Source organism: Phaenicophaeus curvirostris, chromosome 1 (genome assembly GCF_032191515.1).
Source record: "Phaenicophaeus curvirostris isolate KB17595 chromosome 1, BPBGC_Pcur_1.0, whole genome shotgun sequence".
NCBI classification, from domain to species: Eukaryota; Metazoa; Chordata; class Aves; order Cuculiformes; family Cuculidae; genus Phaenicophaeus; species Phaenicophaeus curvirostris.
Genome location: NC_091392.1, coordinates 12,708,356 through 12,732,267, shown reverse-complemented (window position 1 = coordinate 12,732,267; position 23,912 = coordinate 12,708,356). Strand labels below are relative to the sequence as shown.

The window sequence follows — 23,912 nt, the reverse complement described above, 5'->3', positions numbered from 1 at the left end:
CTAGCTAAACAACAGTCGACTTCTAGAAATCAGAAAATACCGTTGTGCTTTGAGATTTTTACAACATTGAATTAATGGTACTGTTGGAAAAGCAGAAAAATTAATTTTGCTGGTTTAGTTAATACTGACCATTCAACTATTGTTCAAAAATTAATTTTAATTCAGAATTTAATTGAGATTTCTTGTTTCATTTTGTATTGTCCTCTCTCCCTTCTTTTATTTAAGTTTTCCCAAAAGTATTTTTGCAAAAATATTGGTGGAGTTATGCTGTGGTGTTGAACTGTTTCTTGACTGCAGGTCCTTTTAAAAGATTTGGAGGATGACTTGTGGAAGACTAGCGTAAAACAAAAACCAAAAACTCCCAAAACCAAACAACAGTGTAGGACCTTATGAAAGGAGAAGGTGATGCTGATTTTACCCACTTCCACACATTCTGTCATAAATTTCATTCACTTGCAGTGCTCTACTGGTAATACAAACACCAAGCTGTATGTGTATTTGGGCTGACCTGGACTTTTGTGCAGTGCCAGAGAGGCTGGCTGTCAGATCCTCTGAAGTTTTTGTTGATGATGATGAGCTAGTCTTTGAACAGATCTTTTATGGTATTCAGCTTTACATATAAATGATCCTTTGATGCAAGAAAGGGACTGAAGCCTCCATAGGTCTTGAATGATGTTCATACTTGTTATCTGTTTGTTTTGCTTTGTTTGTTTGTTTTTAAATATATGTATGTGTTCCTGGTGGTCATACAAGAAAAGGAATGCCATATGTGATATGCTTTCTATCCTCCTGATGCTAGAAGGCAGGACCTTCTGCTGATGAGTCACTGTGCTGTGACCTTACATAGGGCAGGCTTCTAGTCTTGATATAAACAACCCATTCCTCAGTTTTACTTTTCCCAGGACACTGCTTCTAACAGGATTACTCACTATCAGTACAGGACACTCTTTAACCCCAGTTCTGTTGTTTTTTCTAGTGTTTCCATTTTTTTCATTCATAGCCACAACAGTATTTCTCCTACAAGTCTCTGTAAGCTTCTACAGATTCCAGCTTGGCCAGAAATCACGTGCTGCCTTTATGGAAAGGGCTTATGATATGGTGACTCCTGTTAATTCATGACAGGACTGGGCTATCTTCAGGAGGGATAAAATCTTGCATAAACCTGGTATCAGTGTTTTCCATGGTGTGAACAAAATTTAATTGCAATCCACACGTAGACTGGGGTCTGCCAAATGAGCAGCCTTTCCTTCTTTTGGTATGAGGAGTCTTATTTTGGGACAAATGGCCACTCTGCAGCAATGTTGCATCTCATGCAAGTGGTCATGCTAATTAGATTGTTAATTCTTAGATCCCATTTACTGAAGGTTCTCCTGGATCAGGCTGATAATCCCAAGGGTTTTTTTTTAACTTTGTAGTGCAGTGTGTAGTCCTTTCCTGGGAGCATCTAGGCTCTTTCACTCATGTACTTTATCCTATTTATCTATTTATTCATTTTAATCTCTTATGTGGCACAGTATATTTTTATTCCTCATGGATTTGTTGTTTGCACCAAATATTTCAAACTGGGGAACAGGAAGGGCCATGGTAGTGGGTACTAGACTTTTTTAGGTCCTTTTTAATACATTTCTTCTATCTGGTTGCTTGTGATGGCAAAACACTGAACTCTGAACTGGTGGTTGCTTTCAGTTTTAAGTTTTTCTTTCAGAGTTGCCAAAGTTTCCTACTTACCTTGCTTTTTAGATCTGCTGATTCCTCACAACAGTGAAATTTAAAGTGAGAGGCGTGAAAACTTAGCACATTCTGTCAGTAAAACATTGTTTCTGGGGCAAGAGAGCCAGGGTTGTAGTCAGTATTAATCAAATTGATACTTCTTGCCTGTATGATAAAATGAGGAAAAAAGTATTTTTTTGAGGAGATATTTTCAGATTAATGAGTTGGTGTATTAATGACCTAAGAAAACGCACAAATGTCTGATAGTTCTAGTCATACATAAAGAAGAAAAATATATTCCGAGTAGGTTGAGGGTGCATAAGAAATATTGAACAGATAACCTGCTCCTTTCATTTATTTGCTTTCAATTTTAATGTATTCTTGGATGTGTTTTTATGTATTTACTTTATGTTTCTCTATTGACTTTCAAAGTTCTGTTGGTTTCTCAAAAATAAGGCATTTTTATATTTCTTTAATGGAAACAGTTAAGCAATTAAGCTCTTCCAACCTTACTTTAGGCAAGTTGTCCAAACAGCAAGTTTACTCATATGAGTCATACTATTGTCTGAAATTGAGCTCCTCACATGGAGATGATTTGATAATGTGCTTAGTCCTTTAAAAGGTCAGAACTTCTATTATGTAAACTTGGTTTTTGTTGTTGCAGTAGATGTCCTCTGTTTTTAGTGCATAGAAGCTCTTGATTACTGGCTTGTAAAAATACAATAATGAATTCTTAGTTATTTGAAGTTGATTGTAAGATTTTAGATAGTGTATTACGCGAGGTTGTTACTTAAGATGTAGGACTGCATGGACAAAGCTTTTCTGCTTCCAGAAATGGCTTGTGTTTCCCAGCTGGTATGAATACTTATGCAAATCATGAAGACTAAACCGATAAATCCCCCTGGATACAGGTTGGCTTTGTAGAAAGCAAAATAATTAAATCTCAGCTGTGTTCCTGAGCCCACTGGGGAGTGCAGCTCTCCGATATTGGTGTGTCAGACAGTGTTTGTCTAGCTTGTTTTCAACCGTTTCTGCCGCACTGGTACTTGCAATAGGAGGGTGTGGCGGGAGTGTCTGTGCTGCTCCCTGGAGTGGTTCAGTGCTTCTGTCCCAGACAGTGACCGAGCTAATTTTTACATATGTGCATGTTGTTAGTAAATATCCTTAGGATTATGCGTATTTACCAGGCTACTGAACTTGTTTCTGGTTTATGATTGATTAATTTTATGGAGAAAACCATCATAATGTTCCCTCTGAAAAAATAGGATGCCCTCACAATTATTTTAAACAATTTCAGTGTCTGATGGTGTACCTTTCTGATACTGATACTTTATGTATACTGGAAATAGCACCTCAGTAACAGTAACTGATGTTAGAAATCAAAAATATTACTTGTAATGTAAGCCTTTTGCATTAATTTCTTACAATACTTTAAAGTTTTGTAGATAATAGTGGGCACGTAATTTTTGGTCTGGTTTCCAGTTTGGAGGCTGTGTGTAAATTTACCTTAACAGCTTTTTGATTTTCAGTCCTCGCAGGAGCCTTACTGCTAAGTGGGGAACTTTGTTAATAATATTGTAGGAGAGAATTATTGTTGTTTCTTCTCTTGGGGGTAGTTGTAGGGGAAGGCAGAATAGAAGTTAATGAATTGAACCTGAATCATGCACCTGATTCCTTATCAGTTAACTTTGCTGATGCAGCTTTCTGCTGTTCTGGGTGTCCCTTGAGTACAACTGTTAAAGGGCACAATAAAATAAATGAGATGTTTTCTCTCTCGTGGCTTTCAGGGGCAAAATTAAAGTTCTAATTGCATTGCTTTAAGATCTGTAATATGCAGTGTTTTACAGCTCATTAGTCCAAGATTATACTTGCCAAGTTAATAAAGGAGGAATAAACCAAAAGTTATATCATTCCATGAAGCTACCCAATTTACTTCTTGGCGCTGAGTTTGTGATGCATTTGGTGACCCTGGCACCAAAGCCAGTTTTTGCCAAATGGTTGGGCTGTACGGCTGTACTATTTCAAACTCCAGATGCTGAAACTGCATCAGTTCAAAAAGGTCTGGCTTCAAACTTGACAAGTGTTGGAGCTGGCTGCTTATGAAAGCATTGAGGAGAAAAGGGATATTTAGAAAAGTTCTCTTCCATGTAGTGCTGGGATGGGTCTAGAACAACTCTCTCGGGGGACGACACTAAGCCTAACTCTAACACTAATGGTTCCTTGTGGAGCCATCTGTGGTTTAGTAGCGAATCCACCACCATTGAAAAAATGACATCCTAACTGTGGGAATCTACTCCAACAGTGATAAAGATACTGCTGAACTAAAATAGTCTTTGCTGCAATGGGGATCTGTTCATGTAAGAAATCCAATGGAGTTAAAAAGAACTTTTAATAATCCTGTTCTGAGTTTTGAGAAAATCAGAAATGGTTTGTCTGATATCTGGAACTGGGTACTTAAACATAAATGAAATATGAAACACTTTAAAAAAGATATTTTTAAAATTAATAATATTACATGCATAGACATGTCTTATACATTAATATCTTAATATTAAATCAATACATAAAATCATACAGGTTTCTGAAGAATGTTGGACTTTAAAGGTTAATAAAGCATATTAGCTAATATTTTAACACTGAATGTTGTAATAAGGTGTTGAATGGGTATTTTCCTTGGTAGACAGTCCAATAAAGCAACTTTGTTTTCTATTCACCAAGCTCTGTATCTTGTATCTTTTGAATTTGTAATACTGTTGTGATGTTGCTTGTAAAATTGTTTGGAGGTTTTAAAGAGCAAAGCTTAGCCTCCAGGTCTCATTATTGATAAACATTAAAGTTTTAAGATCCAGCAGGAATACTACGTGTTTTTAGGATTATAATCTTTGCTAGTCTGCTTGGTCATAAATTATAAATGTCTCCTGAAATATTGATTGATTCCATTAGAATCGGAAGACCTTGTGAGTATTGGGCTACACGTTGATACCATCGCTACATTAGCTTAAAGTGAATATCAGTGTCATTCACAAAGCTCAAATTCAGTCTTGATGCACATGTGGCTTGTTATGAGAAGGACACTGGGAAGAAATGTTATGCAGTGCAGAAACCCTTTGTACTGGGCTTTATTTGAAGTAAAAATCAGCTGTTTTCAATAGGTTAACTTTTTACTTAGGCTGATTGCTGTTAATGTAAAACCAAACTGTACAGGTGCCAAATAAATTTTAGATATATAAAGAAACATCATCAAATGTTTCCTGAGGTGTATGACTGGGAAGGAATAAATGTGATTATTTTAGGTAATTTCAAGAGTTGCATGTACCTTTTAAACAGAAAATATTATGAGGAGTCTGCATGCAAAAAGAGTCACAAATTTAATATGTCAGTAATATAAGCTAACTTCGTCAAGTGAGTTTAGTTTAGTTTTGCCGGCTCTGTAATTGCGTAGTGTAATATCCCATGCCAAGTCACACAGAAGTTCATAGGGGGGTTTTTGACAATTAATTACTTGTGAGGAAACATTTGTTTTCTCTAGAAAGTTTTTTGAAATTTTTTTATTTATTTTAAAGTTCATTATGCTTAGTTAATTTAGGTTTCTAATCCCCAGCTCTGCATTGTGAAAGACAACTGGCAGGGTTTTCAGTCTCTGCTTGTGTCCCTTAGTGCTGAACATTCTAATACTTGCTTTGAAGAATACCCAATAATTCTACAAGTACATATTGGAATAGAACTCCTTTCGTCTTCTTTACTGGGTGTTTATTGAGGCACGGGGTCTTAAGAATGCAATGTTTTTGAGGTAACTGGTTGAATCTTGGCATTGAGGAAGCATAGGATGCATGATTTATACCATGTAGAAAATAACATCTGCTGGTTTATGTAGTTGTACTACAGTAGGTTATGCTACAATTTTTATATCTATAACATATTACTGATGGATTTCTTACAACAAAGCTGTGTCGCTGTTGATGCTTGATCAGGAAAGTTGCACTTAAAAATATCAAGATAGGAACATTATCCAACTTGAATTAACAAGTAACTTTAAAAAGATCAAGGAGGAGGATTTTTTTGTTACTTTCTGCCAAATCTTAATAAATATAAAATAAATGCTATAGGATGCACATTTCAGATCTTCTTCAATTAGATATTTTGTAAATTAAATTAGAATACATTTCTGTGATAAACGAGTTGAAAATTTTGATAGCGTTGCATAGTTTTCTTAAAGTCTGTTGCCAGTTGTAGACTGGACTGATGGATTTAGAATACCATTGACAAGCTATTATACAGTCTTGCACTAAGTTTTGAACAGATTTTAAAAGCATGACTTACTGTTGTATACTTAAAGATTGTCCAATTTTGGACCCTTGTATTTTGTACTTTAAATTTTCTTTGAAGGATACTGCTGGTAGAGCAGTATAGAGCTGGTGGGATTGGAGCCTTCATGTTGACCTAACAGTTCCAGGCGCTGAAAGCTTGAACACCTGCAGAGGAGCCCTGGGGACATTTGCCTGTTGAGGGAAAGCTTGCTTTGATCAGCTCTTGTCTATATTTAAATTCTTCAGGTTTTAAGTATGAATGATCTTATCTCTAGAAGGTTATTCCTCAGATTTATTTGCCTTTAGAGCTCAATTTCTTTGGCACTGCTAGGTGCTAGACTTCTTTTCAGTGCCCTGCAGGTGCATACAATTTTAAAGAATGGCATGAGTAGTCTAGAGCTAGAGTCTACATGCAAGCATTTGACAACTTAATATTTAGATTTAACATGAAACACTTTTTAGATGCAAATACTTGTAAATCAAAACTCTTTGAATATGGAATTGACCAGTGGCCTCAATAATTTAAAGCTGGGAAGGTTTCCTCGTATTAACTTATGTTCTTGAATTTAACTCCTACAGGTGTGTAGCGCGTCTGGTAATCATGATATATTACAATTCAGCTTGTTGTAAATTAAAAACACTTCGCTGCAAGATATGTTTCACAAATTGTAGATGTGTTTTCCTGGCATAAGCATTAATATTTTCTTCTTCTCTACCTTATGTTTTTTATGTTTTTCACTTGTCTTGTTTCAGTAATATTAGTTGTACCTATTGTTGTTTAATGTGGGAAATGAAGTGTGCCAATATGGTACTTCGTAACAATGGCTTTGTTTTCATATATTTCCTTCTGATGCACTTGTGACAGAAGTAGAAGGGGATGCTTGTACAGATGGAGAGAAGGGAAATTGAGTATCTGGTCTGAGTTTAATGTGCTGAGCATGTATGCCTGCTCCTTAACTGTTTCTAAAACTTTCTTAAAGCACAAAGAGGTGAAATTAACTATTAAAAAAAATAGATTGTGAGAGATTGTAATGATACTTGCTGTCTGTAATTATCCCTTTAACTCTTTTCAGTTTGCAACAGTATACCTGTACTTAATAGCTCTGTGCAAAGATTTTAATTATTAAAGTTGATCAAAGGTGGCTGGCCAGATCTGCTAGTCTAATAAAACAGTAGTAAAAGACCCTGAAGTTGTTTTGAATCTAATTTTATCTCCTGCTGGAAAAATTACTTTATAGGACAATGTTAAAATTAAAATGTGAATGGCAGAAATCCCTACTTTTCCTTTACTGGAAACAGTGGCTGCTAACTAGCCTTGAGGGAGAAGAAATGTTTGTAGGAAAACATAACTATGTAACGTTTTAAACTGGGCAACTTCCTTGCCTCAGATTTCTTATGGGATGTGCGTTTCCCTGAATTCCTTTAAGAAATGATCTGTTATTTGTCTAAAAGAACAAGGCTCTTTTAAAGGTAGTTTCAACTTCACACCAGTTTTCAGGTATGACTGGAATTGGGAATACAGAGTTTGCTTTACAGTTTTACTGGTACAAAGGCTTCCTTCCACATTTGTTTATTGCGTAATCGATGGGGAGACAGACTTACATCCTCTTTTTTGTCTTTGTAGAAAGAAATCTTGTTTAGAAGTGAGGATGGAAGGACACCATGTCGTGCAGCACAAAAACCTCATTTGAGCTTCTTCTCAGTAAATTTAATGAAATAGGAAGGTCTGAAATTTCATTTTAGATGTATTCAGAGAAAAAGCCAGAACAATGAGATATGAATGTCTGGGTGGAGTGGTTATTCAAATACCGACTTTTTAATTGCTGGCTGTTATCCAGGTGGAGTTAGCTCTTAAACTTCCTTTGGTTTAATTACTTTAATTGTAGCGAGTGCTTAATTCTGCCCAGTGTAGTGCATGACTTCCTAATTATTTTCCACAGTCTGCATTTCATTTCCAAATGAAAGGTGCAAAGCATTTATTATGATTGCCAAAAAGCCAGCAGATTTTTTTTTTTAGGAATTCTATGGGTAGCAATCTACAAATTGTTTGGGTGCTTAGCTCTTGCGGATGGGAAATGCAGTCTAAATTTGAGAATGAGTAATTAAGTAATTCAGTGCACCATTCTTGCTTTCAATTTTAGATTGGCTTTGGAGTTTAGTGCTATAGATTAAATTAATTTTCATCTTTTTTTTTTTCCTCCCCCGATGGGGCAGGTTTAGAGGCACAGAAGATGCCTTTGGATTTTTTGTTCGTAGATGTATTTGCCTGGATATCTTTTTGTGTTTATGTTGGAGCCTTGGTTGAAAGAACTTTTTAACCAAGAATGACTTTTTTTGAGTAACATCTTCTAATTTAACGCTGAAGATTGTTCTGATCTGTCTTTTACCACTTCAATGTTTCTGGTTTAAGGTGTATGCACTCATACTTGGGCCTTTTATGTCTTCTGGAGTTTGTGAACTGGAACAAGAAGTTGTACCTTGGCAGTAAGAGTGCAGTTAAGCAGCTTCACTCAATGATGGGGGTTCCTCTTGCCTCTCTGTCAGATGTCTGGAGCAAGCTGCCTCTATCAGCTCTCTGCACAGCCGGTAGAGGGACTTTGAGTATCAGGAAGAGTGTGTCTGTCTCTTCCTCGTGACCTAAAAGCCATCCTACACTTAACTGCTGAGAGTTCTTGATACGGATCAAACTCCAGATATCTAGCAGTATGTGTGCACACATGTGTTTGTCTGTCTGTCTGTCTAGGCAGAGCTACTGGGGTGGAAAGGTTTTTAAACAGACGTATTACAAGAGGGCATTACTGTATATTGTCCAGAAATACTATTTGTGCAGAGTTCAAAGCAATCTGATGACCTTTGATAACTATCTTAGGTGTGAGTTTCCTGAAGTTTAAGGTTGGTCTTCTTCAAAATACCTGACCGTCATAGAGTGGCTTTCTTGTATAAACAAGTACACAATGATTCATTCAATTAACTATAGCTACCTATATTGATGGTTATGTAAAAGGACAGAACTTGGCAAAACTGGTCTTAGTGCTAGGACTTTAATTAAGTGCTTGCAGGATCAACCTTCAGTCTTTCTGTGGTTCTACTCTTACAAATACACAAAGGTTTTTGCAATACTGTGGTGAGGTTAGAGCCTAGGAGAAAACAATTCCTTTTTATTCCATTTTCTTAACTGAAAACTTGTTCATATTTAGGAAAACTAAGGTCTCCAGAAGAGTTTCATGAATAGATAGACTAGCAGCTTAGTTAGAATGAAAAACTTTTGTAATAGGTGTACTAGGAATATTATTTCATCAATGCTTTAGTGGGAAAAGTACTGTTTCCTGATATTCTTTGAGTTTTCCCTGGCCTGTAATCTAGCTTTTTACCAGCCTGACCATGTATTTTGTTGCTGTGGCATCTTGAGATATAGCTAGAGACAATGTAGCTGCAGAAGTGGGTAAAATGGAGTGGAAAGTATAGAGAGAGGTGGTTTAAAAAATAATACGTGAATTGAAAGTATGGGTTCAACTGGATTTCTGTGGTATTTTCTCTAAAGTTAACTGAAAGACTCTGTTGCTGCCATAGGTCTCCACTCTGTCACTATGGAGACTGGAATACCAACCTGATGCAGGGAAGAGTGTGATATTCTGAGTCCTCTGGCTCACACAAGGCATGTGATGAGGCTGATGCTATCTGCTTGCCTCTCCCCTCTATCACGCCTTCTTTACAGGTTAGCTAGATCCAGTCCAGCCAAGATGGAATGAAGAAGATAAAGATTGCTTTGTAAATAAGCCTCCCCTAGGAAATAACCTGCTGTCTCCATGCTTGTCTTGTTGAAGATTGATTTATTTTGTTTGGTCTTTGTCCTTTAAAACCTAATGTGGATTTCTTTTGTATGTTCTTTTTAGATTGGGGCATATGATCAACAAATATGGGAAAAATCAGTAGAGCAAAGAGAAATAAAGGTAACAGTATAATAGCATTACAACATCTGTTGTTTTGGCCAGTTCCCAGCAGTGCTGTCTGTGGTTGCGTACACTGATGTAATTTACGTTTTATGTGGTGGTATTTAATACTGATAAAGTAAAACCAGACTTCTGGAGTGTAACCAAATGTAACCTGCATATTGTGTACTGTTTATTTTACATGATTAATAATCTGCAGCATTTGAAGTGCTGCAACTTCCTGATTGTCAGTACATTATTTTTCTTTTCAGTTATCTTAAGCTAGGGCTTAGTTGTTTTGATACCTCTGTCTTTCACTCTTCTTTGTGATGAATTATAATATCAGTTATCTGAGCTCTCTTTAATTGCAGTTAGTTACCTTACACCTGCAGTTTCTTTTCCTCCTTTATGATGCTGTCATTGTTTTGTACAGTTTATTAGATTGGTAAGTACTTCAGGCTTTGTTTCCCTGAACAAGCAGTTTAACAGCGTTCCTTGCATTTTGGTTTAACTAACAGTGCCATCGGTGCCTGCCACGTTGCTACATTGGTTTCAAGAGAAATAAGTCAATCCTATATGTAATAGTTTATGGATTGTATATGCTGTCATACTCCATAATGTTAAAGTTAATTTAATTAACTTTTTCTCGCAATTAACTGTTTTTCCTTCAAATACTGCACATGAGAGGTATGCTGTTACTGCATGAATTTCAAGGCATTGCTGATTCTTGGTATTAGCAAAACATACATTGCTTTGGTTTCCCTGGGGTAGGTTTTGCTCTCCCAAGGGAAATAACCTGAACAAAATGTGGGGGGGGGCACCTGTTTGCTTTACACAGAAACTACAGAGTCCCCAAGTTCTGGATAAAAATGCATAAATTCATGTTTAAGCTGGCCGGACAGTATTTTTAGAAGTGCTGCAAAGCCCAATGCTGTAAATCCCTGTCTGGCCAACCTGCGCGGTCTGCCTCTCCCGTGTCCTGCCCTCTGCCCGCCCACCACAGCAGCAACCAGTGGGTCTCATTAGTAGGACTCATTTCCAACTGGAACCCTAGTTTGCTGCTTGCTTCCAGAGTCCTTTCCACCACTGTGAAAACCAGTCACCATTGTGACATAAGTTCTTGTAACTACTGTGTTACAGGACATTATTCAAGTAATTTATGGCAAATAATGCCTTGTCCTTATTTAAATGCATCTCGTTTGGCTTGGGAGTCCAATAACTAACAAAGTAATAGTGGTTTCTCTGTGAGTTTGTGTTGAGCGAGTTCAGTGTAATAGCAGTAATGCTGAACCAGGCTATTAAGCATTGCGCATCAGTGCTTTAATCTTAAAACTGCTGCAGTATTGTTTATAAATGAACTTCACTAACAATCTAAAAATGTGTTATTTTTAATAGAAAATCTGTTTCTGTTACTATACATTTATAGAATCATTGAATCGTTGAGGTTTGAAAAGGCCTCTAAGATAGTCCAACCATCAGCCCACCACCATCATGCCTACTAAGTCATGCCCCAGAGTGCCATGTCCACCAGCTTTTTGAACACCTGTAGGGATGGTGACTCCGCCACTTCCCTGGGCAGCCTGTTCCAGTGCTTGACAACCCATTTGGGGAACTAGTATTTCCTTATATCCAAGCTAAACCTCCCCTGGTGTAACTTAAACCCATTTTCTCTCAACCTGTCACTTGCTACCTGAGAGAAGAGGCCAGCACCTACCTCGCTACACCTCTTTTCCGTTAGCTGTAGAGAGCGATAAGGTCTCCCCTCATCCTTCTTTTCTCCAGACTGAAGAACCCCAATTCTCTCAGCCACTCCTCATAAGATTTATGCTCCAGACCCTTCACCAGCTTTGTTGCCCTTCTCAGGACACAAAGAGGAATTTAGTTAGAACAATAATAGACCCTATTAAGATTAATTTTAATGTTTGTGGAAAAGAATTTTTACAATAATGGCAATTATTCTTAAGCATTTTTATTTAAACATTATTTTTGCTGTTAGTTAAGTGAAAAGTATTTGGTGCCAAATAGAAATTATATGAACTGAATGGGCTGGAATGGTATGAAACGCTATGAATGTTTTTTTTTTTAAATAATCTTAGTTTAAGACACTACTATTTTCCACATATATTACAGATACCTATGTTGCATTAAGAGAGTGAAGAAATTACATCTTAATAAGTGGAATTTTTTCACTGCGTGCAGCAAAAAGTAGAATTCAATGTAGACCACAGGCACTGAAAACGTTTGAGATTTGACCAGTGGAATTTTTAAAGAGCGTTTCACAACTACTTTTCCTGTGAAAGATGCATCAGATTATACTGTTGACTTATTTTTTGCAGAATTCTTTCTTTAAAATGAAAACATTATTTTAGCCACAGTGGTAAATTTTTCTTAGGGTTGTGCATATGTTTCCAGGGTATATCTCTTCTAAGAGGCACGTGCATCTTTACGTAGACTTCCCAGAAAAATCTTGTGGCCCATAAGCAGTAATACATTTGAAAATTGTTACATCATTCAGCATTTCTATTTTAAGCCTTAGATCTTCTTATGAAATAGTGTAACTCACGCAAGATTTCACAGAATCTGTATCTGGTTCTAGAATTATAATAATTTCCAGTTCTGGTTATAGGCTTCTTTATTCACATTCCATATAAAATTGCTGCAGTTTTGAGACTGCTGTTCTGTAAAAATCTTGCACACTAAGTTCTTTGCAGTTCTTAAGTCTGCAATACAACTGGTTTTCTGTGTTTGTCATCCTCAGAACACATTTTGTCGTATCCATGTTTCAGTTCTATGGGTTAATTTTGTTTTGTGTCATACAAATCTCATTTTTCTGATACATATCATCACCTGAGGTATCTACCTATCTCATTGTGAATGGTTTGATATTATTTTTATTTTTAGTTCTGCATGAAAAATAAATCAAGTAGAATTTAAATATGAGAAATACTTTGAGCTGCACTCTGTGTTTGAACAATTTGCTTGATATTGTCCTTGTGAAGTTTGACATTACCAGATTTCACTGATGTTTATCTCATTGATAATAATTTCATTTTTATGCTTTCATCTGAATTTAATGTTTACATTTAAGTAATAAATGTTTCTACATGTGAAGGAAATAAGACCATGGTGGAAATGTACAGTTCAACAGTGAATTTAACTGCTTTTTGAATGAAAACAGTTAAACCACTGCCATCATAATTCTTCTTGCATCTAAAATATTTTTTGAACTATTATCTTTTCTTCCTCTTTATGCGTTGTACTCTGTGGAATCATTATTGGCTGGTGGGACCAAGAGCCCAATCTAAAGGGGTGAGAATAAACTCACAGCTGTCTCTGAGGCTTGAGACTGCAGCATCACATTTAGCATTAAAAAAGAACTTCAAGGTTTTGCAAGATAGTTTGGCTCTTCAGTGAAGGAAGATGCTGAAAGACAAGCTCAGGGTTTTTTTTCCTGCTGCTTTCCTGTTGTGTTGGCTTTATTTCCTCTTCTTAATAAGCTAACCTATATTCACTATTAAGAAAAATTCAATACTTCTATAGAATTTGGATTTCTGACAGTGGAACTTGCTGGTCAGTGGCTCTTGGGTTACAGTGTGATTTGCTATCTTGATTTGGAATTAAGGACTTGCAATGTAAGCATTTGTGAAGTTTAATTAGATGTCTAAGGAGAAAAGAGCTTCAGGAAGTGATTTGTTGCAGAAGTTCTGAAAAACTAGTATAAATGTATTACTAATTCTTGCAAGTGTGTGCATATGTTGTCTGCATAATCCCAAGCCGTGGGAGATGAGTGCTCAATGCTTAACTGTGTTTGGAAAATTACCATATGGGTCAGTAATTGGTTCAGTTTTGTTTAGATTGTAATGTGTGTAAAAGGCATTTATTGTGCCTTGTTCCTTGGAATATTTATTCTATAGTACTTTAAATCTATGAAGTTGACATATTTGTCTGAGTTTTCAATAGTGGTACAGTTTGAATACAATTACTGACCGCATCAATACTTTTTCTTTTGTTATGTCAGTCATCTGCGTGAATGTATCTTGATGGTATCTGCCTATTGCAGGGTTTGAGAAACAAACCAAAGAAAACTGGACATGTGAAACCAGACCTCATCGACGTTGATCTTGTAAGAGGTATGTCCTGAGCTAGAAAAAGCTGAATTTCTCAGAATAAAAATAACTGCTCTCCTGTTTCTTTAAACAAGAGTATGCAAGTAAGTACTAAAAAAACAATCAACCCTTCATAACTCCTCTTTAAACAAGGAGGGTAGGGCGTATTGTTAAAAGATAACATCTAGATTAAGCTGAAGGCTTAAAAACTTGATTTAATTTTTGTTGTATAGATTTAGATTTTGGAAAAAAAGGAACAAGTGGATTGTTTTGGGGCTATTAGTTTAGAGATCTCCTGTTGCCAAGCGTTCAGACTTCCAAATCTTCTGACATTGAGAGGAAAGGTTATGTTGAAATTTCTGGAGAGCAAAAACTGTATAGGCCTTGAATATTTCTTGCCTGTTTTAAATAATAAAACATCAACAGAAGGTCAGATAATATGAGGCTTCTCAGAAAGTTGTTGTTTAGTCTTAATTTATTTTTATCTTTATTTAATTTCCCTCATATGTCATGAATGCTAGGGAAAATATTATTTAGCATTTTTTTTCCATGAGCCCAGTAGCCAGCTGTCTCCTGAATCCAATCCAGGTAGTGCTCTTTGAATTCAGGTCTGGAATTAACTGAAGCACTTCTCTCACCCTTAGAGATGCAGAGCCACCCTCACACTCAGAGCTGGCCTGCAGAGACCAGGCTGCTTCACCCCTTCACCAGTTCCTCTGGCTCAGTCTTTGCTAGCACTCGCATGCTTGCTCACATAGCCACGCTTGCTGGGGTTGCTAACACCACAGGCACAGCACCCCGAGCACATGCATGCAGATAGAATAGAGTAATCCTCACCCAGCAGAGAATTAAAGGTATTTAATAAGACAGTCCACACTACGCTGATCAGGTGCGTGGCACGGCCAGATAAGCAGCGTACCGACCAGCACCTACTTATACATGATCAGTCCTTGTATCTCCTTACCCCTCAATTTACCCACATTTGTTCACCTAAACCCCTCCTTTCTCCCACCCTTGGTTTCTTCCCTGAACATCCTTTCGTAAGTCCAGTGCAATCTAAGCTCCTTTTCCCCTGCATCCCACGAGGAGTCCCACACCCCTGGAGAGCAAATCCCCTTTCATGATGGTTTCACACATGGACAGTTGGGCTGATGGCTCTGCAGCAACAGCCCTGCAAGGGGCCCGGTCAAGGTTTTCCTTCCTTGGTTTGGATTCATGCCTGCCCTTGTGCCTTTGTCCTGCTCTGGGCTTGTGGAGGTGGTGCCTTTGATGGACTGATGGCTGCAGCAGAGGATCTAGAAAACCCTGGCAGGGTTCTGGGTTCCCCCTGCTGGCGTTGTCACTTTGAGTCCCTTTGTGGGTGCACAGACAAACATTTATCACATCACCCAGCAACATAAGTTTATAAAAATGAGAATGTGAGAGAAAGAAACAAAATAAAGTAACATTAACACTGCTTCTTCGGCAGCATCTAGCAGCAGGACGGTGAGTTCTGTGGTGGGGTGGACTTTTTGAGGCGGTGGGAGCTTCCCGGAGCCGGGAAAATCCCAGAAAAAATAAAAAACCCAGGCGGGGGTCCTGACAGCCCCCACACGCCGGTCCCGCGCGGTGCCTGACGGGAGGGGGCGGTCCCGGCAGCTACCGCGGGAGATTTAAACGCGGAGCAGCCATTAACACTGCTTCTTCGGCAGCATCTAGCAGCAGGACGGTGAGTTCTGTGGTGGGGTGGACTTTTTGAGGCGGTGGGAGCTTCCCGGAGCCGGGAAAATCCCAGAAAAAATAAAAAACCCAGGCGGGGGTCCTGACAGCCCCCACACGCCGGTCCCGCGCGGTGCCTGACGGGAGGGGGCGGTCCCGGCAGCTACCGCGGGAGATTTAAACTGCGCCCCTGGGAGCACCGCGACCTGGAGCACGGCGAAGAGGAGCGTGGCAAAGAGGTGCGGGGCAGTTTGAGCGGCAGTTCGAGCGGGCAGGGCGCAGAGAGGACCTAGAGACTGGAGAGAATACACCGAAGACCATGGTGGCCACCCGTCAGAAGGCTAAAGCTGCTCCGTGTGCTGCAGCAGGCAGGGTGGATGCTGCCACCCAGACAGAGCCACAGTGGGTGCATGCAGCTACCCAGCCCCTGGGCTGCAGGCAGTGCCCCCCTCCCACACCGGCTCGTGCCTCTGGTCCTGGCCCCACTTGTGAAAGCTGCGCTCGAGTGGGGGAACTCCTTCACATGGTGAAGGAGCTAAGAGAGGAGGTGAAGAGACTGAGGACCATCAGGGAGTGTGAGAGGGAGATTGACCAGTGGAGCAGGGCCCTCTCACTAACTCAGCAGCCTGCTGGGGCTGGAGTGTCCAAACATCATCCACCTGCAAGCTGCAAGGTTGGGGTTACAAGAGATGGGGAATGGCAGCAAGTTCCTGCCAGAGGAAGGAAACCTACTCCCCTCACCCATACAGCAAAGCCCCAGATCCCCCTGGTGAACAAGTACCAGGTGCTGCAGGTGAAATCCAGCCCTGAGGATGAGGATGGTGGCTCCCACAGCCTAGAATCCTTCCCTAGGCTGCACCATTCTCAGAAAAAGATAAAAACATCCTCCATCAAGAAGAAGAGGAGGGTGATTGTTGTAGGGGACTCCCTCCTAAAAGGAACGGAGGGACCCATCTGCAGACCGGACCCGCTCCACAGAGAGGTCTGCTGCTTGCCAGGTGCATCAGGGAAGGAGGTAGCTAGAAAACTTCCTTCCCTGGTTCACGAGACGGACTACTATCCTTTGATAGTAGTCCAAACTGGTAATGATGACCTAACAAACAAAAAGGCCAAAGCCATCAAGAATGGCTTCAGGGCAATTGGGAAAGTGATGGAGGGCTCTGGGGCACAAGTAGTATTCTGCTCCATCCCAATGCTAAATAGAGAGGAGGGGGAAGCCAGGAGGAAGAATTCGATTAATACCTGGCTCCGAGCCTGGTGCGAGGAGAGGGGCTTTGGTTTTTTTGATCATGGGGGGGCTCATGCACCCCCAGGCTTTCTCGCTAAGGGCGGGACACATGGGTCTCCTAGGGGGGCTAAAGCCCTTGCCAGAAACCTAGCCAAGCTCATAAATCGAGCTTTAAACTAGATGTGAAGGGGGAGGGGGTTGAGCCCAGGCTAGACAGGAATGAGCCTGGATGTGGGGAATTGGTGATTGGGAGAGGGTGCGCGGGCGAGGACCACCAGTACCTCACCGCACAAAAAGTGGGGGAGAACACACCTCGGGGTGTTAAGGGAGATGCAGGCACTCTGGTGTCAACTGATCCAGTTACCAGGCAGTTGGGAACGAACCCTGTTCCCTCTAGGAGGGCTGAAGGCTCGGCAGCTCAGCTGAAGTGCATTTACACCAATGCACGCAGCATGGGAAATAAGAAGGAAGAGCTGGAAGCTGTCGTAGGGCAAGGGGCCTATGATGTTGTTGCCATCACGGAAACGTGGTGGGACGACTCATATAACTGGAGTACGACTATGGTGGGGTATAAGCTTTTCAGGCGGGACAGGAAGGGTAGGAGAGGAGGTGGGGTAGCCCTCTTTGTAAGGGAGGACTTGGACATCACTGAGATGGATTGTGGAGATGAGGAGGTTGAGTGCCTGTGGGTCAAAATCAGAGGAGCCCACCAGAAGGTAGATTTTGTGATGGGAGTCTGTTACAGACCACCCAACCAAGGAGAAGCAGCTGATGAGCTCTTCTATAAACAGCTGGGGTTAATCTCTAGATCGATGCCTCTCGTTCTGGTGGGAGACTTCAATCTGCCTGATATCTGCTGGGTGTACAACACAGCAGAAAGGAAGCAGTCTAGGAGGTTCCTGGAGTGCGTGGGAGATAACTTCCTTGCACAGTTGGTGAATGAACCAACCAGGGAAGGTGCCCTCCTGGACCTCCTGTTGGTGAACAGAGAAGGCCTTGTAGGGGATGTGGCGGTAGGTGGACGCCTAGGACTAAGCGACCATGAGATTATAAAATTTTCTGTTCTAGGTGAAGTGAAGAGGGTGGTTAGCAAGACGGTAACATTAAATTTCCAGAGGGCTGACTTTGATCTCTTCAGCAGGCTGGTTGGTGAAGTCTCATGGGAGACAGTACTCAAGGGCAAGGGAGCCCAGGAGGGCTGGGAGCTCTTCAAAGGGGTGGTCCTAGCAGCTCAGGAGAAAGCCATCCCCGTGGTCCGGAAAAAAAGCCGGCAGGGGAGAAAGCCAGCTTGGTTGAATAGAGAGATCTTGAGGGATATCAAGAAGAAAAGAAATGTTTATGGCCTCTGGAAGAAGGGACAGGCCTCTTGGGTGGACTACAGGAGGGAAGTGAGATTGTGTAGGGAAAAAATCAGAAGGGCTAAGGCTCAGCTAGAAATTGGATTGGCCAAGTCAGTGAAAGATAACAAAAAATCTTTCTACAAATATATAAATAATAAAAGGCGGACTAGGGAGACCATACAGTCCCTATTGGACACAGAAGGGACAACAGTAACAGGGGATGAGGAAAAGGCTGAGGTACTTAATGCCTTCTTTGCCTCAGTCTTTAGTCGTAAGGAGGGTCGTTCCGCCTGTGTACAAACCCAGGAGCTAGAGGAGCAAAATGAGGCTCCCATGATCCAAGAGGAGGTGGTCAGAGCCTTGCTAGCCCGACTGGACAGTCACAAGTCTATGGGGCCGGACGGGATTCACCCTAGGGTACTGAAGGAGCTGGCGGATGTGCTGGCCAAACCCCTTTCCATCATCTTCCAACAGTCCTGGAAGACTGGGGAAGTCCCACTGGACTGGAGGCTGGCTGATGTTGTGCCCATCTACAAAAAGGGCCGCAGGGAGGACCCAGGAAACTACAGGCCTGTCAGTCTGACCTCAGTGCCAGGGAAAGTCATGGAACAGGTGATCTTGAGTGCTATCATGAAGCACATGCAAGAGAACCGGGTGATCAGGCCCAGTCAACATGGGTTCACTAAAGGCAGGTCTTGCCAGACTAACCTGATCGCCTTCTATGACAAAGTGACCCGGCTACTGGATGAGGGAAAGGCTGTGGATGTGGTCTTCCTGGACTTCAGCAAAGCCTTTGACACAGTTTCTCACAGCGTTCTGCTTGAGAAACTGTCAGCCTCTGGCCTGGACAGGCGCACACTCTCCTGGGTGGAAAACTGGTTGGATGGCCGGGCCCAGAGAGTGGTGGTAAATGGTGTGAAATCCAGCTGGAGGCCAGTGACAAGTGGGGTTCCCCAGGGCTCAGTGCTGGGTCCAGCCCTGTTCAATGTCTTCATCAATGACCTGGATGAAGGCATCGAATGCACCCTTAGCAAGTTTGCGGATGACACTAAGCTGGGTGGAAGTGTCGATCTGCTGGAGGGTCGGGAGGCTCTGCAAAGGGATCTGAACAGGCTGGACCGCTGGGCAGAGTCCAATGGCATGAGGTTTAACAAGGCCAAATGCCGGGTCCTGCACTTGGGGCACAACAACCCTATGCAGTGCTACAGACTAGGAGAAGTCTGTCTAGAAAGCTGCCTGGAGGAGAGGGACCTGGGGGTGTTGGTTGACAGCCGACTGAATATGAGCCAGCAGTGTGCCCAGGTGGCCAAGAAGGCCAATGGCATCTTGGCTTGTATCAGAAACGGCGTGACCAGCAGGTCCAGGGAGGTTATCCTCCCTCTGTACTCGGCACTGGTGAGACCGCTCCTCGAATCCTGTGTTCAGTTCTGGGCCCCTCACCACAAGAAGGATGTTGAGGCTCTGGAGAGAGTCCAGAGAAGAGCAACAAAGCTGGTGAGGGGGCTGGAGAACAGGCCTTATGAGGAGCGGCTGAGAGAGCTGGGGTTGTTTAGCCTGGAGAAGAGGAGGCTGAGGGGTGACCTCATTGCTCTCTACAACTACCTGAAAGGACGTTGTAGAGAGGAGGGTGCTAGCCTCTTCTCCCAAGTGACAGGGGACAGGACAAGAGGGAATGGCCTCAAGCTCCGCCAGGGGAGGTTTAGGCTAGACGTTAGGAAAAAATTCTTTACGGAGAGGGTCATTGGGCACTGGAACAGGCTGCCCAGGGAGGTGGTTGAGTCACCTTCCCTGGAGGTGTTTAAGGCACGGGTGGATGAGGTGCTGAGGGATATGGTTTAGTGTTTGGTAGGAACGGTTGGACTCGGTGATCCGGTGGGTCTCTTCCAACCTGGTTATTCTGTGATTCTGTGATTTTAACTTTGAAAGAAACAGAACTGAAAATTGAACATTTGTAGTCATTAAGGAATGGCAGTAGACCACTTCCATATATTGGTATACATGAATAGCATTTAAAAGGTTCCTCTGCATGTATGTCTAAGTTGGCTTTAAAGTAGTTCTAATACTGACAGTGTTTTACCTGTGCCACCACAGGGCTAAGTAATGCCAGTTCTGCTTGTAAACAAGGTGGAGACTGCGTAGCAGCACACAGTAGTTGCCCCTTCCAAGCAATAACTTTAGTGCAATTTAAGTCACACCCCTATTAAGTAAATGCTACAGGGTTTTCTAGCTGCCAGAGTAGTGGCATTTGCAGGAAGAAAAAGAAATGAAGGTAAATGAGAGTGAAAGGACATTTGAATGAGCGAAATGAAAAATGGTGCAGAAGGAGAGACAGATATTAATTATTCTTCGGGTGGCTTCTCTGCTCTGGGGGCTGGTCCGCAGCTTGATCAAAGCAGGTGTTCCTCTATACTTGTCAACCTGATTCCATTTTCCTGAATTATGTGGCTGGAGCAATTTACAGATGATGTTTTTTGATCCCTTTGCTGTGTCAAGAAAGGGCTCGGCTGTGCGAGATTGGGCATGTGGAGTTTTCACATGACTTCCTGTTGCTTCATATTAAGCTTCTGGTACCTCAGTGAAATAGAATAATTTTTAATAATGTATTTTAACATTTTTTTGCATAGTAAGAGATGGCAATGTTCTGTTGCTTCCAATATGTAAGTATTTGTAGAAGTTCCTGATAATGACAGTTAAGAGGGCCCCAGTGATTTACACACAAATTTTGGATTGAGGGGAGTGTGGAAGTACAAGATTTATTCCAATAATTATGTTTAACAATTGCTTTTTTAAATAACTATCTTAAGTACTCTGCTATTGAAAAAGTAGAGTTATTATGAGCTATAACAATGAAATATATTGAAATTTCTTTTATTTTTTTTAAAGGATCTGCTTTTGCTAAAGCAAAACCTGAAAGTCCTTGGACATCTCTGACCCGCAAAGGAATCGTGAGAGTTGTTTTCTTTCCGTTCTTCTACAGGTGGTGGCTACAAGTGACATCAAGGGTCATCTTTTTCTGGCTGCTAGTTCTTTACCTTCTTCAAGGTAGAGTTGGATTATTGGATCAGCTTCAAATTAATGCTTTATTTTAACCATATGGAAGCTGCTGTATGTTACGTGGTTTACTTAAGGTGCATTCCAGTATTGAGGGAAGTATTGGAATGACAGAGTCCCAAGGATGTCTTTTGGTTAATGTTTCTTTTACATATGTATAAAGGGGGCATACTAAAAATTTATGGGTTTCCTCAGAGGCTTTTTGCAGCTTTTAGCACACATTAATTTGTCATCTCTTTATGTAATTTAGGTTTCTAGGACTGTCTAATTTAGTTCAGGACTGAACATTTTCAAAAAAACCTTTGACTTAGGCAGTGTTTTGGCCTTTAGTCTTTCTGGTACTTGTGCAGATCAAGAGCTATCATAGAATCATCAGGCTGGAAGAGACCCACCGGATCATCGAGTCCAACCATTCCCACCAATCTCTAAACCATGCCCCTCAGTACCTCATCCACCCACACCTTAAACATCTCCAGGGAAGGCGAGTCAACCACCTCCGTGGGCAGATCGTTCCATTGCCTAATGACCCTTTCAGTGAAGAATTTTTTTCATGAACAAGCCAGCAATGCCAAACCTGCCAAGGTGTGTGCAGCTTGTGCAGGCTGGTAGGACGATCTATTTGACTAGTTTCCAGTTGTCCTCCCGTCTGTTATTTTGTCCCATCAGAGGCAATGAACTTCTAGCTTGTACTTCACTTGCACCTCAGATGTGCTTCTGAATGACTGGCAAATATGGGGTGCTTGTTGTCTTGTGGGTTTCTGCTGTTTTTTTCCATTGCAGTGGGGAGACTACATATCTTAATGTTACATTTCCTAGATTATAGAAGCACTTTGGGCAACTGTTAACAAACGGAAGGCAGTTTATAGCATTCAGGATTCCAGATCTTGAGTTCTAGTAATCTGACTTTGTGCTTCTCTTATATATCTGTAGTATGTGAGGACAATTAGAAAGGGAAAACTGTGATGTAGTGAGTCAGTATGTTACAGTGTGAAAGTCATCAAAAGAATACGTTTATCAGAAGTGTGTACAGCAGAAGTGGAACAGAAGGTTAATGAAATTTGGGAGCAATTTAAATATCTTGAGAAGCTAAAATGACTGATAAGTTTTTGTCTGAAATCCAATTAAAATCCAATATTATTTTTTTTAATTTTGCCATCTGTCCTTGCAGTTGTGAATCATTGTATCATTTGGAAATTGTATTTAAAATAAAAAGACCTCAGTGCCTCTTGTTTGATAATGTTCACAGCTATAAAATTAATTTCACAATGCCGGTGCCCCAAGACTTGAAATATTTACAAATATTCACGTGGTCTACTATAAGTATTTTTCCTTATGCCTATTTCTGAGACAGGTGCTTAAGAACTGTTGTTGCGTACTTTAGCATATGTATGCTATGGTAAGTAATTCCATAGTGCTAATATTTGTAATCTCATTTGTGATAATATAGGTAGTAAATTTATAAGTTATCAATCATTTATCACCATGGTCATAGGTGGTTTATTCTAAAAAACATAATTATAGTTGTTTTTTTATATTCCCATTCTGATACTTATTTTAACAATATACCCACATTTTTTAGAGCCTTCATAAGACTCTAAAAGTGGCAAAATGGTGAGACAATGTGGATTCTGAGTGCAAGTAAGTTTTTGAGGATACGGCTGTGTTGCAATTAACTTCCCCCCCTACGGATTTCTTGGGATCTGTGGTTTACTAAAGTTATGATTGGAATGCATCATTTGCCTAGTCCTTATAGTCTGCAATACGACAAAATATTTCTGATATTTCTGAGGTTGTGAATTAAGAAATACTGGAAAAGAATTAATAGTATTCCAAATTGCATTACAACCCAGCTGCTTGCAATGCTTGTTATTTAACTTGTTCTGAATTAACTGCAGAATTTTTGATATTTTTTGAAATAAATCAAAAGACATCATATAAACATAAATGAAATTAAATTGACAGAATTTTTTATTGGAAACTACTTAAAAAAGCCCTCCTCAAGCCTCTTCTTCTAGCACTTTTATGTAAGCTTTGCTTAGTTCAGTTATTAATTTTGTACAAAATCAGAAACACAGCACCAAAATGTCAGAAGTCAATTATGGAAACTTAACAATGATACCTTTCAGATTCCCATGGCTGTATTTCTGCTCTGAATCTGAATTTTGTGTTGTAGTTTGGGCGTTGACACTGTTGTAAAATGGTCTGACTTTATTTTGTTTATATATGTTTTGTTAAATGATTTTTATTTAATTATGAAGTATTATCTATGATTTATGATCTGCATTACTGGAAATTATTGCTTGGAAATTGATTGGCTTTAGCAGGATACCTGTCAGCATTTATATAGCTGTACAGAAAATAATTCTTTCTTTGTCTGTAGGTTTAAACTGCATATTTTATTTGCATTGGTTTCCTTTGGTACAAATTATGATTAGCAAAACGTATGATAAGAGAACTACAGATAAATGTTTTTTTTGTCCAAGGTCATGGAACAGACCAATGAATTAAGGTAGAAGTAAAACCTTTTTCTGCTGACTCCTTAT

The 23,912-nt window shown here is 40.4% G+C and overlaps 2 protein-coding genes across 4 annotated transcripts in view; one reads left to right on the top strand and one right to left on the bottom strand.

Annotated features, from left to right (window-relative positions):
• TMEM60 (transmembrane protein 60) overlaps positions 1-23,912 on the bottom strand; it is a 322,734-nt gene that overhangs the window by 20,879 nt on the left and 277,943 nt on the right. The window lies entirely within an intron of this gene.
• Positions 1-23,912, top strand: part of PHTF2 (putative homeodomain transcription factor 2) — a 72,108-nt gene that overhangs the window by 15,802 nt on the left and 32,394 nt on the right. For all 3 annotated transcript variants that reach the window (XM_069879598.1, XM_069879428.1, XM_069879508.1), the window contains exons 3-5: positions 9,911-9,967; positions 14,007-14,076; positions 21,202-21,360. In XM_069879598.1, coding sequence (XP_069735699.1) covers positions 9,911-9,967; positions 14,007-14,076; positions 21,202-21,360 — 286 coding nt within the window. The remainder of the gene's footprint in view (positions 1-9,910; positions 9,968-14,006; positions 14,077-21,201; positions 21,361-23,912) is intronic.